The following is a 16,341-nucleotide window of genomic DNA, read 5'->3' on the forward strand; positions in this document are numbered from 1 at the left end:
CGCTCTGGATCATCAAATTATTTTAATTCAATGACAGAACAAAGACAATTCATCTGTTCTCATTTGAATGTACTATTTCTTGGGTCATTGTACATTCGATAGTGTGTTGCTTATGTATTAGCGGGTCGACACCATTTATTGATGCTTGAATGTCACGCTTGACTGCAAGTTTTGGCAATAACAGTTTCTCAGTTGTGAGTGGTATTGGTTTAAATATATGTCGAATCACGAATGAACTATACTAGTATGCATTGTTTGCTTTTGAAAAAAATGCTACAGGCATCAACGAGGTTGACTAGGTAAACATCTCGCTGTCTTTCTATCGAATGTTGTAATGGATTGGCATTGATTCGTTTAAGACGAAACTATTTATGTGCATAGATGATATAGGAGAAAAAGGGCACTTTGATGGAGTGAATTAACTAAACTTGATGGAGATTGCTACGAATGGTGGAAAATGAGTTCCGTCGATTTCGTAATTTTAAACGATTGTACGTGGGCAGCACGGTAGCGCAGCGGTACAGTTGCTGCTTTACAGCGAATGCAGCGCCGGAGACTCAGGTTCGATCCTGACTACGGGTGCTGCACTGTAAGGGGTTTGTACGTTCTCCCCGTGACCTGCGTGGGTTTTCTCCGAGATCTTCGGTTTCCTCCCACACTCCAAAGACGTACAGGTATGTAGGTTAATTGGCTGGGTAAAAATGTTATAAAAAAAAATTGTCCCTAGTGGGTGTAGGATAGTGTTAATGTACGGGGATCGCTGGGCGGCACGGACTTGGTGGGCCGAAAAGGCCTGTTTCCGGCTGTATATATATGATGATATGATATGATATGATACACCCGTCCGCATCATTTGAACTTCGAAGGGTTCCAGAAAGCGGAACAAGACACAGAAGCAATAGTAAATAGTAATAACCAATATTCTCGGATTACCAAAATTTTAAAAAAGCGTGAGATTTTAATTGATCATCACCAATGATCACCGGGGTTGCTTGAGATTACCCACATATTATGCATTCATACTGGAAGATTCGTGGGGAGAAGGAAATCTAAATATGTGAGCCTCATGTGTATTTCCCTTCGTTCAAAAATACAGTGCTTGGTATAAGAGATATAGATAATACTTCCCAGTAATCTGCCATATTATTGGGAACTCGCCGTTGCAATATATTTATGCTAGATAATGAAATAGAAAATATTAGTAAACCACACAGTAATGCATCTGTTACGTTTATCACCCAGACGAGTGGAGAACTGCTCCTGCTGCGAAAGATATCTTTACGTACTTCGTACGTGGGGATAATCATCTATCCGATTACCAATATTGCCCTTTAAATACAGAATGCAAAAAAGCGCCTGCATTTCCAGCAGAGGGCAGCTCTGTCTGCATGGATGATGATTTCCCTAAATCAATTTGTGTTCAGGGCAAAAAAACTAAAATAATGTAACTGCGTAATGAATCCATTCCAAATAACTGATTCCAAAATTACGCACGATCATTATAGTTATGAAACAAAATGTCGCAATTCTGCTTCCAGTAATTCCATTCAGCACCTACTATACCCGAACCAATAGCTGTGTAAAATTTGAAATCAATGCTGTTTTTTTATTTTCCAGCACCGATCACCACCAAGGCTCTTCTGTGACGTGAAAGAAAAGCGGTGACATTTATGTGTTCTGAGTCTGTCTCAGAAAATGCTCACATGCGGTGTTTTCTCTATAACACACACACACACACACACACACACACACCACATGCTACACACAAAACACATACACACACACACACACACACACACACACACACACACACAAACAAACACACACACGCACACACACACACCCACACACAAACATACACACACACACACGCACACACGCACACGCACACACACACACACACACACACACACACATAAATAACGCCATGTGTTTACCCGGGTTTATTTCAACATCAGAAAATTCGGACGAATAGTGAATAGTGAATAGTGTGAATTCGTTCTGGACACCTCTGTTCGTCCACATGGGAGTTATGCCGCATTAAAACTGCAAAAAGCAATGTAACATTGTAATGTTAATATAAGCAAGATACGACACTATGCAAACCACAGAAGGTGATGTGTTTAACTTGCGTGAGGTTATTAAATATTTTTTTCATTGTTTTTATGGGCGGCCGTATCTCCGGTAACGATTCCTTCGTTAAGTGTCTAACTTCATATGTATGCTGGATCTAAACAACGCCTTCCGGAAATATGCGACGGAGGTTTTACACCGATGGATGTAACATGCGATTTTCCGCAGATGGCGAAGTTTCAGTTCGATTTATGGAACCGTTTTTGTTTTGAATGTTGTACCTGCTCACATTTATAACAATTGTCCAATCAATTAGTTGGATAAACCCAATGGTGATATGTTTAGACATAAATTTTGTTGCACCTGTGCCTAATAATTACGCTGTTTTTAATTTCATTTAATATGCTTTTGCGAAAGTTATTTATGAAAATCCGATAATCGCGCGTACCCTTGATTTTTTAATTGAGTACGCTTACATCTGAAGTAAAGTCTGCTTTAAGAAAACCACGATGTTGCCAGTGGATGTGTCTCTTTGTTTCGCTGTCCGCCAATGAGAAGCGATGACGCTGCAAGGGATCTACCCTCCTCCTTAATTATCAAACACAGAGTGAATCTCCGGCAAACAGACCCGGTGATTGCGTTTACTGCATGCAGCTGTGATCAGTAAAATCGGTGAGATCGTTTAAAATTTTTATTTTGTGTTCAGAGTTGATATATTTATGGGAGATCCTCATACTGGTCTAAAACCGTGAAAAATCGAGTGTTTCCGATTCGGATATCAGTAAAATACATATACTCTAACAATGGCGAACGTGCACGGCACAGAACTATATCTCGTATTGTTACTTCGTCTCGCCGATTTGGTTTGCGGACAAATAGAATACTCTATTCCCGAAGAACTGGATATCGGTGCCTTTGTCGGAAACATTGCTGAGGATTTGGGGCTAAATATTCGTAAATTATTAGTCCGAAGGCTGCAACTGCTTCCTCGTGACATGAGCCATTATTTCGCGGTAAATACACAGACCGGAATTTTATCTGTCAGCGAGCGAATCGATAGAGAACTGTTTTGCATGGAAGCCTCTACCTGCTCCATTTCGTTGGATCTCGCGGTGGAAAACCCTGATGTTATATTTCCAATTGAGGTGGAGATATTAGATATAAACGACAATTCGCCGACGTTCCCAAACGACGTCATTTCTTTGCAGCTGTCTGAATTACTTGCACCAGGAGCGCGCTTCCCCCTCGAGAGCGCGCACGACCCGGACGTCGGTTTAAACTCTGTCGCTAATTATCACCTGAGTCTTAATGAATTTTTCAGCCTTAAAGTTCAGACAAGAAAAGATGGTAGTAAAATCGCTGAAATTATTTTAGAGAAGCCTGTAGACCGCGAAAGAAATCCTTCTTTCGACTTAGTATTGACGGCTGTGGATGGTGGGATCCCGCACTGGTCCGGTACTACTCGGGTTCTTATTACTATTACAGACATAAATGATAATGCACCTGCATTCGATCGAGACATATATAGTGTTGACGTATTGGAAAATGTACCCCTGGGTACACTGCTGATAAAAGTACACGCAATTGATTTAGACGAAGGATCAAACGCAGAGTTCAAATATTCCTTCAGCCATTTCGCCTCACAAAAGGTACGAGCGTTGTTCAATTTGGATGCTGAAACGGGAGAGATCAAAGTTGCAGGCCAACTGGATTTTGAAAGGGTATGTGATTATGAACTTGATGTGCAAGCTGTGGACACCCTGCCAAACGTGGGACATGCCAAAGTTCTGGTTAGTGTCGTTGATGTGAATGATAATGCTCCCGACATTAAGCTGACTTCAGTAAGGAAAGTGGTACCAGAGGATGCAGTAACAGACACTGTAATTGCTGTTTTCGCAGTAATGGACAGGGATTCTGGAGAAAACGGACTCGTTCGGTGCCAAATTCTAGTGAATATTCCATTTAAGATGGAACCGACTTTGCCTAATCACTATAAAATTATGACCAGCAAGCAACTTGACCGTGAAACAATCTCAGAGTATAACATATCGATTTCAGCATGCGATGCTGGCTCGCCCTCACTTACTACAATTGAAACCATCACTGTTTCAGTATCTGATATAAATGATAACGTCCCACGTTTCTCCAAATCTTCATACGACATATATTTAATGGAGAACAATGTTCCGGGCGGTTATATTTCTTCGGTTACCGCTGTGGATCCTGATCTAGACGACAATGGAAACGTGGCCTATTCTATTCTGGATAACAAGCTCGAAAACGTACGCGAAGCTTCCTACTTTGCAATAAATTCGAAACGCGGGAGCATAATTGCTCTGCGTTCTTTTGACTATGAACAAATGAAGAGTTTCCAAATGACAATTTTAGCTCGTGATGCTGGATCACCGTCACTAAGCAGCACTGCTATTGTGAGAGTTATTATCTTGGATCAAAACGACAATATTCCTTTTATAATTTCGCCAGCTACGTGGAACGGTTCCGTGGCTTTCGCCGTTGTACCGCGTTCTATATACCCCAACTACTTAGTCACCAAAATAATCGCAAACGACGAAGATTCAGGGCAGAACGCGCGGCTTTCCTACGAGATTACCGAGGCTACTGATCTAAGTCTTTTCACCGTTGGTCTTCACAATGGAGAAATCAGAACTACCCGAACTTTCACAGAAGACGATGGCCCTACACTGAAAATTGTGGTCTTAGTGAAGGACAATGGTCAACCAAGTCTTTCAAACATTGTTACAATCAGTTTATCAATCACTTCGAACAGTACTGAAAGTCCTTCCGAGCGTACAATTCAACAGAAAAATGTGGAATATTTTCCAGAACTCAATACATATTTAATATTAATTCTAGGATCAACCAGCCTCTTGTTTCTTCTAATAATCATCTTATTGGTGGTCTTCAAATGCAAACAAGATCGAAGTAATGCTATTTACCAGAGCTCCACAACGTATTGTTGCTGTATGCGGAGAAATTCCGACGTCGCATTTCAGAGAAGACCTGTCCCAAATGAATCCCTAAATTATTATGGAGCTGGGCAGATGCAGGCTAATTCCGATCCTTATCAATATATGGTTCGATTATCGCCGGAATCGTCCAAGAGCGATTTCCTGTTTCTATCGACTTGCCATCCGACATTGCCACTAACTGACATCAGCACTGATGATGTAGCTATTAAGTAGACTGTTGGAGTGCAATTTCACTTTTTGACTGATGGGTTAAATGCAGAGAAATACTTAATATAATTCAAATTATAATTTTGTGTGTTGTAATCATTTTTCCTCGTGGCTCTCCATTGCCATTAGCAATAGTCATTGACTATCTCTGAATAATGTTATATCTCGCCGGCTTCTTGATTTAAACTGCTGTACCTAAGAATAACTGTTCGCCTTATAATGTTAAACGCTTGGCTTCATAGTTTTTGCAGAATGTATTGGAATAAATATTGGCCTTTATGCATGAGTACAAAATAATATCATGGTTAACATTACAGGACGGTTCCCATTGCGTCACAATGATTCAGAGATGATCCTCCCTCTCCTCATACATCTTATTGCATGTCCTGCTAAGATATCCGTCTTTTTTTGAAGCAGATTCAACGATTTGGCATCAACTGTGTGTGATGTAGAACACAACAAGATCCTTATGCGAGCGAAACATTTTCCTCGTGGCTATCTTAAATGTGCTACAATGTCTCTTAAGTGACGACTGGTCTTGTAGTTTCTAAAGAAAGCACATCCAAGGAGATTTACAAATGTATACATTGATACTGTTCTTGGGTGGGTTGAACCGAAAGAATCTATCGCCGTAAGCATAAAGGCAGGACATAGACAAAGTTGAATTAACACACTCAATGAAAAGAGCAGACAGATTTATAAATAGATAATTCAATGAGTGGCGAGACTGATAATTAGGGACTAGATCGTAGATGGAAAAAAGAAAACCGCATAGCATTTAACAAGAAAATTATTCAATCAGAAGAGACAATTTGGGAAGTGGTATTAACCCCTGCCCACTTTTGGCCAGCATGCAACTTCACTTTGTGACTGATGGGTTAAATTAAGAAACTGGGAAAATATTTATTATAATTCAATAGAGAAATGTGTGTGTTGTACTTATTCTTCATATTGTTCTTATTAATAATCATTAAATCTCCCCGTGTAATTTGGTATCTCGCTGACTTCTGTACCACACCTGCTGTACCTAGCAATCAGTACATAGTACGACCATTGCAGTATTTTCCACGTAATTGTGCCATTTTTCTATTAGGGGATAAATCTTTTCCTTCTTTCGTGAGGACTAGAAAATCTTCTCGGTAGCATATTGCTGCTACCATAGTGGTTTAAATGATTTAGAGAAGATTTGGGGGTGTTGCGATGTAAGGGATGAGGACTTTCAGTCATGTCGACCCTCGAGCGACCTAGGATGAGCATCCTCCTCGTAGATGTTTTGACGTTTGTTCGGAAATCTGACTGTTTACTTCTCAAGTAGATTCGACGGCTTGGACTGGACCGTTATCTCGATAGAGAACGCCACAGGATCCTTTTGTTATGATCCCCAGAATTTGTCCTAAATTTACAATTGCGTCTCTTAAGTGACTTGGCTTGTGCTTTCCGAATAAAGCACATCGTAGTAGATTTAAAGATGTGTACATTGATGCTGTTCCTGGTTGGCTTGAAGTGGAAGAATCTATGGATATTCAGTAACTAGTGAACGTTGAATTCCGATAATAATGAAAGGAGTAAAATGACAAACGAATATTAAATACAATAAGTGGTGGAGTTCTAATTACATGTGCTTGTGAGATCGGGGGATGGTGGAAAAGTAAGCATTCCATCATTTTAAAACGTACTTGATTCGACCTGAAGAGTGGATCTGGGAGGTGGGATCAACCGGTGCTCAATTTTTGGCCAGCATTTGCATGAAAGTGCAGTAAATTCCGATATTTCTATTGTGAATCTTGTGAATTTCTTAATTTGAAGTAAAATATCTTTTGAAGGGAGGGGTGACATTCAATTCCCCCTTTTAGCATAAAACCAATTCTAAGAAGATACATTTTGTGAAGAAAGGAATGTTCATTACAATATGAATTGAAATCCAACAAACGTTTATGTTGCAGGTCTAGTTTATTGGCATATACACAAGCACAGTGAGGTACAGGTACCAAAAAAACTTGCTTGCAGCAGTATCAGAAGCACATAGAATTAGATTACACGCAATACATAAATTAAACGTACGGTATCCTCAGTATGTAAAGATCAAATGTTCACGCGTGTGCAAAATTAAAATCATTTCGTTGGGCCTTCCTGAAGCACCGGCATGTGAGACGACTGGACGTGATGTGGTTTTCTGTCACACCCGTTTAAGGCAATCTACAACGAATAAGGGTACGGAATATTTTGGGGTAGCGAGATGAAATATCTACTGGACACCTAACTGAAATTTTGTGCCGAAATAAATATAATAGAGACGAACGGAGTTTATAAGTTTTTTTTTTAAATTCTGGGAAACATAAACTGAAAATGTAATGAAGAATGATCAATAAAATATTTAAGAAATAATTGAACAAGTAACTGACGATAAATTAGCCTACAATGCCGTGCGTAAAAGACAGTTTCATGCACTATAGCAATAGCCAGCCGATGGAAACAGCACGCATACATAGAACTGAATATCTGACTAACAACTGAATTGGCGGCACAGCGGCAGCGGTAAAGTTTCTGCCTGACCGCGCCGGGTTCGGTAGTGACTACGGCTGCTGTCTGTACGGAGTTTATAAGTTCCCCCTGTGACCGCGTGGGTTTTCTCCGGGTGAGGGTTTATAGGTTAATTATCTTCTGTAAAATGTCCTTCTGTGTAGGTTATAACTCGTGTTTGGACGGTCGTTTGTCCGCGCGGACTCGGTGGGCCAAATGGCCTGTTTTCACGCAGTATCTCTAATCTTGAACAAAACTTATCCCAATTTTTCTGGAAACGGCCGACTCCGCTTCCAGATGATGAAAACCACCACCTAGCTACTAATCTCAGGAAAAGCGGGCCCGTTCAGAGGGAGTTCTTGACCTACTGAAGCGACCGACTAGAGACCCTGGGACGACTCAGCTTACTGCTACAGGAAAAGCACGCCCTTTTGAAGTGCCCTTCCGGCCAAACACACATGTTACAAAAGTTTCTGACTGTCAACCGTGTCCATGCAGATGATACATTACTCTTCCAGTCTCTGAGTACTGGTAGTTCCACGTGAACTCAACAACCCTTGGAAATACAATTCAACGAAACATTTTTTCCTCTCCCTCTCAGGCTCCTACTCTTTCTTTCTGTGTTTCTGCACCCCCACCCCTCTCTCACACACAGAAACACACACACGCGCGCGCGCACTCACACAATTGCGCTTCATTCTATTTACGGCGGCGCATCATTCCACAAAGATGCATGCTACGTCTTATCAGTTGTTTTGCCTTTGGCAAAACCATATAAAAGGAAGAAGGAATTCCACTACTTAGATTAACCATCCAGATATGAAAGATTTGGATTATTTTATGTATTTTTTTACTTACAGGCGGTGATACAAAATCAAATACAAAAATGAATATATAAATGAAATCAACCGGATATGGCTAAATTGCAAAGAACAGGACGTCATACTTTTACTACTGAATTCAGTATCCACTTTCCCGTCCATGTCTCCATCCATATCGTGCTGTAGCATTTTGCATTTTTCTTCAGTAGACATGTTTGTATTAGGTTAGATTATTGTCATATGCGCCAGGTCCAACGAGGTTCCCTGCAAACACGGTGCTCACTGAAAATAGAATATACAAAGGATAATGAAAAATAGAACAGTAAATATAAGGATGTGTGAAAAACGGCAGAATGTTAAATAAATTGCAGGGCAAATCCGAATAGTGAAAAAGTACACGTAAGGTTAATAACAAAATAACTAAATCAGAAGAAGATAAGAACAAGAGGGCGGGTGGCAGCTCCATCCTGAGAAATGATGGGGAAATGATGATAAGCAACAATAATAATTTCCACCTGTTTGCGATCTGCTGGTCAACATGTCCAGAAGCCAATTGCATATGGAGGCAATAAGTTCAGATGTTTTGAGGTGATTTTATTCATTATTATGGCACTGAAGTCTGAGCTGCAGTTAACGAAGAGCATCTTGCCAAAGATGTACTGTTGGCAAGGCGATTCATGGCGCAACGGAATACAAGGTAGATGGCATACTCTGCAGACATGTTTTCCTGCAATACCATTCGTTTATAGCATTTCATTATGTTCAGTTTTAGAGTTAACGGGCGGTAGTCATTGAGAAAGGTCACTATTTTTCGTGGGTGCTGTCATGGTGGAGGTTACCTGAAGCAGATCGGCACAGAAAACTGCTGACGTGGGGGGTTAGAGACGACAATGAAAACTATGGCCAATTCATTGGCGCACAATTTCAGAACCAGTGCAGGAACTCTATTTAGGTCGTCCACTTTCCAAGAATTTACTCTTATGCAAGCAAGCAGACCTGACTCTGCCACTGCGGTGTTTCGTCTTAAACTAGCAGCGGGGGAAGGGAGGGGGGAGAGTGGTGAGAGGGGGGGGGGGGGGGACGACGACACGTTAAGTTGAAGCTTTGTCTGCCTGCTAACCATTGATTTAAAAGCCATTAAGCTCATCACTAGAAGTGAACCATTGCAAGTAACCTCCATAACTTTGGTTTGGAGCCCGTGAACGTCTTGACGGCTGGCATTTACATGACGAAATTGATTCTCTGGGTTGCTTCGGAGGTCTCCCATTTATCCCCGAGAGCCTTGTGGAGATCATACGTAGCATTCTTGTCCAGCGCAGTGTGATCTTTCTCGATTGCTTTGGGTCTGGGTCGTAGGAGAGAGTGAATTTGCCTGTTCATCCACGGGTTATGGCTAGGGGAAGAGGAGGGAGGGGGAGGAGAGAGGGGCGAGGGTGAGGGGGAGGGGGAGAGGGGATGGGGAGGGGGAGGGGGAGGGGAAGGGAGGGGGAGGAAGGAGGAGGGAGGAGAGGATGGGGAGTGGAGGGGGGATGGGGGAGTGGGGGGGGAGTGGGGGAGGAGAGGATACTGCACGAACGCAGGAGAGGTTTGGGCCCAACGGGTCCACTTGGTCTAGTTGTCTATAAAATTCGATGCTATAATATGACCTCGACTACATCACCGAATACACATCCACAATGGTGTACGCACAGTACTGAGCCAACGTAAACAAACATCTTTAACATTAAATTTGAAAAGAGTAGCTCCTAATCTGAAAAATGGGAATCTCCAGGGACACGGAAAATGTGAAACAGATGTAGAGAGTAAACCGCATTAAGTATTGGCTGCTGCTAATTAGTATATTTATCTCTCTCGTGAAACAAATGTCAATTTGTGCATCCTTAACACGTCTTCGTTCAGTTTAAGGTACCATTGCAATATTATTAAACGAGACAGCTTACATCTCATACAAACCTGACCACTTCCGATATTGCGCGAATCTGCTATTCGATAAAATACAATTAGATGCACATGAAAGTAAGTGGAAATTCGCATTTTACGCCTGTTAATTCCCGGGATAAAGTCTATGGTGAGAATGTCAGTTTTACTTGCCTATCATTTTTATTGAATTAAAGGTGCAAAAGGTGCAAAAGGGAAATGTCACTGTACCAAGGTACATGTAACAATAAAGTACCATTGAACTATCGAATTGATTAGTATTCAGGGGAAGCAATTAATTCAGTCCAATCAGTAGGAGTACATCACAAAATATGATTTTTTGAGTGAATGAAGCTCCATCAACACTTCTGGAATTTCCCCAAAATCTGCACGCTTGATGTGGCTGGTGATCAAAAGATTAACTATCCACATCTGATTTTCCAAGTCCTGCTTCTGAGGAAAATATGTTTCAATTTTTTTTAGACAGCAACTGCAGATGGTCGGAAATTATGTCCTTCGGTGTTTTCTCCAGATCAGGTTGCTTTTCTTCCCAATCACACTGTTTGAGGAAGATTTCCAATGTGGGAAATTGGAGAAATTGCCTTTACGAATGTTAGTATGACACATGGTGATCTTCATTTTCATGGCTTCCATTTTCCCCAGGACATCGAAGATGTCACATCCTTTGCCCTGAAGTGACAAGTTGAGCCGAGTCAAATGTTCAAAAATAGCAGCCATGTAACACAATTTGGCCAGGCAAAAATTATTGTTGAAATGCATTGCTTTCACGTCACCTTGCTCAGTAAAAATACAGACAGTTCATTCTTCAGGGACAGTACTCTTTCAATGATTCTTCCACGTGATAACCATCGAACCTCAGAATGTAGGAGGCGAATCATCTGATCTGTAGACATATCATTGCATAGCTCTGAAAGCAGCCGACATTTTGTTTGCTTGTGGACGAATAGCATTGACAATTTTCAGCACATCTTGCAACAATTCTTCTAGCTCATTTTTCTGGTCATTGCAACAAGTGTTTCAATCGTGTTGTGGCAATCTCTTTGTTGTGATGTACATTTCGACGTGGAATATTAACTTTATATTTGGCTGAAGCCGTATTTTTATAGTCTCAAGAAGGATCCCGACCCGAAACGTTATCATATCATATCATATCATATATATACAGCCGGAAACAGGCCTTTTCGGCCCACTATGTCCGTGCCGCCCAGCGATCCCCGCACATTAACACTATCCTACACCCACTAGGGACAATTTTTACCTTTACCCAGCCAATTAACCTACATACCTGTACGTCTTTGGAGTGTGGGAGGAAACCGAAGATCTCGGAGAAAACCCACGCAGGTCACGGGGAGAACGTACAAACTCCTTACAGTGCAGCACCCGTAGTCAGGATCGAACCTGAGTCTCCGGCGCTGCATTCGTTGTAAAGCAGCAACTCTACCGCTGCGCTACCGTGCCGCCCATATCTACCTATAAATATGTAATACACACATATTTAAATGTTATTATCAATCCTTTCATATTTTTACTTCTTAGCACCGTTCGTCCTGTGATCTCAAACAGAACCAAAATGTTTATTTTATTAACGCGCTAATTCAGAGGTTTCCTGACGGCTTTCTATAGGGGTGAGTATTTTTTCAATATTGCGAAAGTGACAGAATTAAAAGCAATTTAACTTCAGTCAGCTCTTGAAATTTATATTCTACAACACTTAATTATATTGGAACCATCCACATATTTTCAATATTGTCGTTGATAATTCTTTTACGGAGATATTACGTGTGAGAGTTGTTAAAGTCAAAGCTACAAAGGGAGAAATATTGTCAATTTTTAATCCATTAGTTTGGCCAGTATCCAGTTGCAACCAAGACTCATGTACTAACTTTGACCAATAGTTTCAAGAAGGTCACGGTTTATTGGAATTTATTGTAGTTATAGGCTGAGACACTTTGTGTCGCTGTGTACCAGTGAGGTGATGAAATCTAGCCAGAGCTCCACTGCCCATCCTCGCATTCCAGGGCGTAGACGCAGAAGCATTGCTGATGCTTAACGTGAAACAAGCCGCCGGTCTCTCAGCCATTCATTCCGCGACCTTAGTCGTTTAATTTATATGCAATTAACGTTATTCATCTTCAGGAAGCCGGTGCATCTTCCAAAAAAATCATATCTCAGCAGGTATGTTACAAGCAGCGTGCAGACGGACGCTAAAACGATTTATGACACCGTCCATCTTTCTTCTTTGTGCCTGGATTCTCGTTTCGGGTCAGCTTCGTTACAGCATTTCCGAAGAGGAAAAGCATGGAACTATCGTTGGTAAAATCGCAGAAGATTTAGGGCTAGCCGTGGAAGAACTACTACGTCGCAGATTTCGAATTGTTTCTGATTCACCAACGCAGTATCTGGATATAGATCTAACGACTGGAATATTATTTGTGACTAAAACAATAGATAGGGAGGAACTGTGTCCGGAAAGCCTGATCTGCATGCTGCCTTTAGAAGCTCTAATTGAACTTCCAGTGGAACAGTATCGCGCAGAAATCGAGATATTGGATATTAATGACAATTCTCCCAGATTCCCGGTTAGTGAAATACGTTTGGAAATCACTGAATTCGCGATACCAGGAGCGCGCTTTCCGTTACCAGATGCGCACGACCCTGACGTCGGGGTAAATTCCATTCGCACGTACCAACTGTCTGCGAATGACCATTTTGTATTAGATGTTCAGATCCGCGGGGAAGCAAAAATCCCGGAATTGATATTGACGAACACGATCGACCGAGAGAGACAATCGCTACATCGGTTGTTGCTCACAGCTTTGGATGGTGGATCTCCGCAAAGGACGGGCACGACCAATGTAATTATTATTGCGTTGGACGCTAATGATAATGCCCCGGTTTTCCAACAAACCTTGTATGTTGTCGGGCTAATGGAAAATGTGCCATCCGGCACTCTGGTAATTAAACTTAATGCAAGCGATTTAGATGCGGGATCCAATAAAGACATTTCTTATTCTTTCAGCGGATATAATAAAGCGCGGGTGAGTGAATTATTTGCCATTAATCCTATATCGGGGGAGATCACAGTTAAGGGAATTTTGGACTTCGAGGAAACAAAGAATTATGATCTTGATGTGGAAGCGAAGGACAAGGGTTTGCACCCTTTATCCACACACTGCAGGATCCAAGTGAACCTCAACGATGTGAACGATAACGCTCCTGATTTTGCTCTAAGTACTGTTCCTAACATAGTCCGGGAAGATACGTCGACTGGAACATTGTTAGCTTTAATCAATGTGAGAGACAGGGACTCTCATGCAAACGGACACGTTGATTGCAACATCACGCCAAATCACCCGTTTGCCCTTAAATCATCCTTTAAAAATTCATATAGGTTGGTGACAGATGATATATTGGATCGAGAGCTAGCTTCTGAGCACAAAATCTCAATTATTTGCAAGGACCGGGGATCTCCTCCGCTATCCACCACCAAAACGTTTATCATACATATTTCAGATATTAACGATAACGCACCGATATTCCAGCTGTCTCTATACACAGTTCACGTTATGGAAAACCATCCACCCGGGAATTCCATCGGAAGGGTGTCTGCCACGGACGGTGACATAAACCTGAACTCCTTCCTTTCTTATACGATCCTGGAGAGCGAGGTGCAGGATGCGCCATTGTCTTCCTATGTCTCGATCAACCCTGAAACAGGCGTTATCTATTCGCAGCGGGCATTTGATTACGAGCACCTTAAAAACTTCCAGTTCAGAATTCAAGCGCAAGACAGTGGAATCCCCCCACTCTCCACCAATGTTACTGTGAACGTGGTTATCCTTGATCAGAATGACAATCCTCCTGTGATAAAAATTCCAGAGTCATCGAACTATAGCATGACAGCTATAGCACGATCCGAAAGCCCAGGATACCTAGCGATCAAGATTATTGTTTCCGATGCCGATTCTGGTCAGAATGCACGCCTTTTCTATCATATTATAGGCGCCACTGATCCTGGACTGTTTACAATCTCACGTAATTCAGGAGAAGTTCGAACAGCTCGCTATTTCAAGGACACTGATGCCATCATACAAAAAATCATTATACATGTGAGAGACAACGGCCATCCTACACTGTCCGCCACGACAACTGTTACCCTCTCAGTTGGTGAACAGATCGCTGAAATACGTTCAGAGTTTGGAGAGACAAGCGCGCATTTACAGAATTCATATAATTTACCCTTTGTTATCGTCATTTTTTTGGGACTATTATCATTCATACTTCTGGTCGTTATAATTGCCCTATCTGTCGCAATTTGGCCGATGAACAGAAGGCCAACCTATGGCAGGAGAAGATCTTGTGCGGCATGCTGCGACGTCGGTGATTTGGAATCCGAGCGCCAAATACGGAATGCTCAACTCAAACTGCAGTTTGCGTCTGATCCAAAAATAGATGCAAATGTCCTGGAGGTCCGAAGGGGCAGTTCGCTAGATACATACCACTGCAGAGTTCGCTCGACAACACAAGGAGATGCAACTGCGTTTTCGACACCGTTCTGTGTAACAACAGCAGAATCTAATGAGAGGAATCCCGGAATACGCGTGGACAAACTTTACGCGCAAGAAACCAGTGATCAAACTGATAAACGTAGAAAAGTAAGTAGCATCTTCAAGTAGTAACAACCTACATACAAATATCGATTTCATAAATACACCGCTACTAATCCAGAAGTGACCAACGTATTTGTGCTTGTGGGTTGCAATATCTTTACGGTTTGTGATCAATGTATTGATTATCGTTTGAGGCTATTTCAAGAAATAGAATGGAATAATATTCCATAGGTTTACATCAAGATACCCTATGATAGATCACTAGGGATCTGAATCATCTCGTAATTAAGTGTAGCGAGATATTGTTCTCGTTCGCGTACAGTTGAAAAAATAAATAGAATATGGCTCGGAGATTAGGAGGTATCACAAAATCCTGGACTAACTCAGCAGGTCAGGCAGTATCTAGGAGAGAGGGAAAGGGTGACGTTTCGGGTCGAGACCCTTCTTCAGACTGATGATGGGTCTCGTCCCGAAACGTTACCCGTCCCCTCTCTCCTAGATGCTGCCTGACCTACTGAGTTACTCCAGCATTTTGTGATACCTTTGATTTGTACCAGCATCTGCAGTTATTTTCCTACACAACTCGGAGATTAGGATATGAGAAACAAGAGAAAATGTAACCTATTTCGCAATACTTGGCCTATATTGTAAATCAGTCTCTTCAGTCCCAAGACTGTTTATATAGCATGATATTAAGTTACATTTTAGTAGTCGAATAAATACAACGAATGGTAAAATTAAAAAAAGAAACCTTTGCGCTCTGACGTATTGTTAGATGTCTTCATTCAATATATGTTTAATTCTCTTGACAAGACACAAAACTCCTTTCTTTTTTGTTATTAGTTTTTGCATTTATCTGTGCAACGTGGATAATATTGAACATGATACTTATTGTCCATTGCCAATAGTCCTTGAGAGTTGTTGTGAATTATATTCTAAAAATGCTATAATTCATAGTGAAGTGTTGCATAATTTTGACTCAGCAACAACAAATAAATGGTGAGATGGTTCGTCACATTACTGGTACTCATTATAATTCTATACCAATAACATTTTTAATCGCATTTCACATTCTCTGCACTACTTTATTCTTCACCTGATCACTTTCAGCCAAAGCAAATTATTTCCACAATCTGCATCCCGAGACAAAAGCGTGATGGAATATTTATTCTTGTCTGACAT

The 16,341-nt window shown here is 41.4% G+C and overlaps 1 protein-coding gene across 1 annotated transcript; it reads left to right on the forward strand.

Annotated features, from left to right (window-relative positions):
- The first annotated feature begins 2,653 nt into the window (after positions 1–2,653).
- On the forward strand, positions 2,654–15,225 carry LOC144599766 (uncharacterized). The gene is made up of 3 exons (XM_078411003.1): positions 2,654–5,272; positions 10,726–10,763; positions 12,686–15,225. The coding sequence occupies exons 1-3, from the start codon at positions 2,877–2,879 to the stop codon at positions 15,223–15,225; spliced, it is 4,974 nt and encodes a 1,657-aa protein (XP_078267129.1). The 5' UTR covers positions 2,654–2,876.
- Positions 15,226–16,341: the final 1,116 nt, after the last annotated feature.

Source organism: Rhinoraja longicauda, chromosome 14, assembly GCF_053455715.1.
Source record: "Rhinoraja longicauda isolate Sanriku21f chromosome 14, sRhiLon1.1, whole genome shotgun sequence".
Taxonomy (NCBI): Eukaryota; Metazoa; Chordata; class Chondrichthyes; order Rajiformes; family Arhynchobatidae; genus Rhinoraja; species Rhinoraja longicauda.

Bases quoted from the DNA above. Each gene is read 5' to 3' on its own strand.
- LOC144599766 (XM_078411003.1), top strand. From the start codon at position 2,877: ATGGCGAACGTGCACGGCACAGAACTATATCTCGTATTGTTACTTCGT. The intron at 5,273-10,725 runs GTAGACTGTTGG...ATTGAATTAAAG, and splicing joins ACTGATGATGTAGCTATTAA to GTGCAAAAGGTGCAAAAGGG. The intron at 10,764-12,685 runs GTACATGTAACA...ATTCATCTTCAG, and splicing joins GGAAATGTCACTGTACCAAG to GAAGCCGGTGCATCTTCCAA.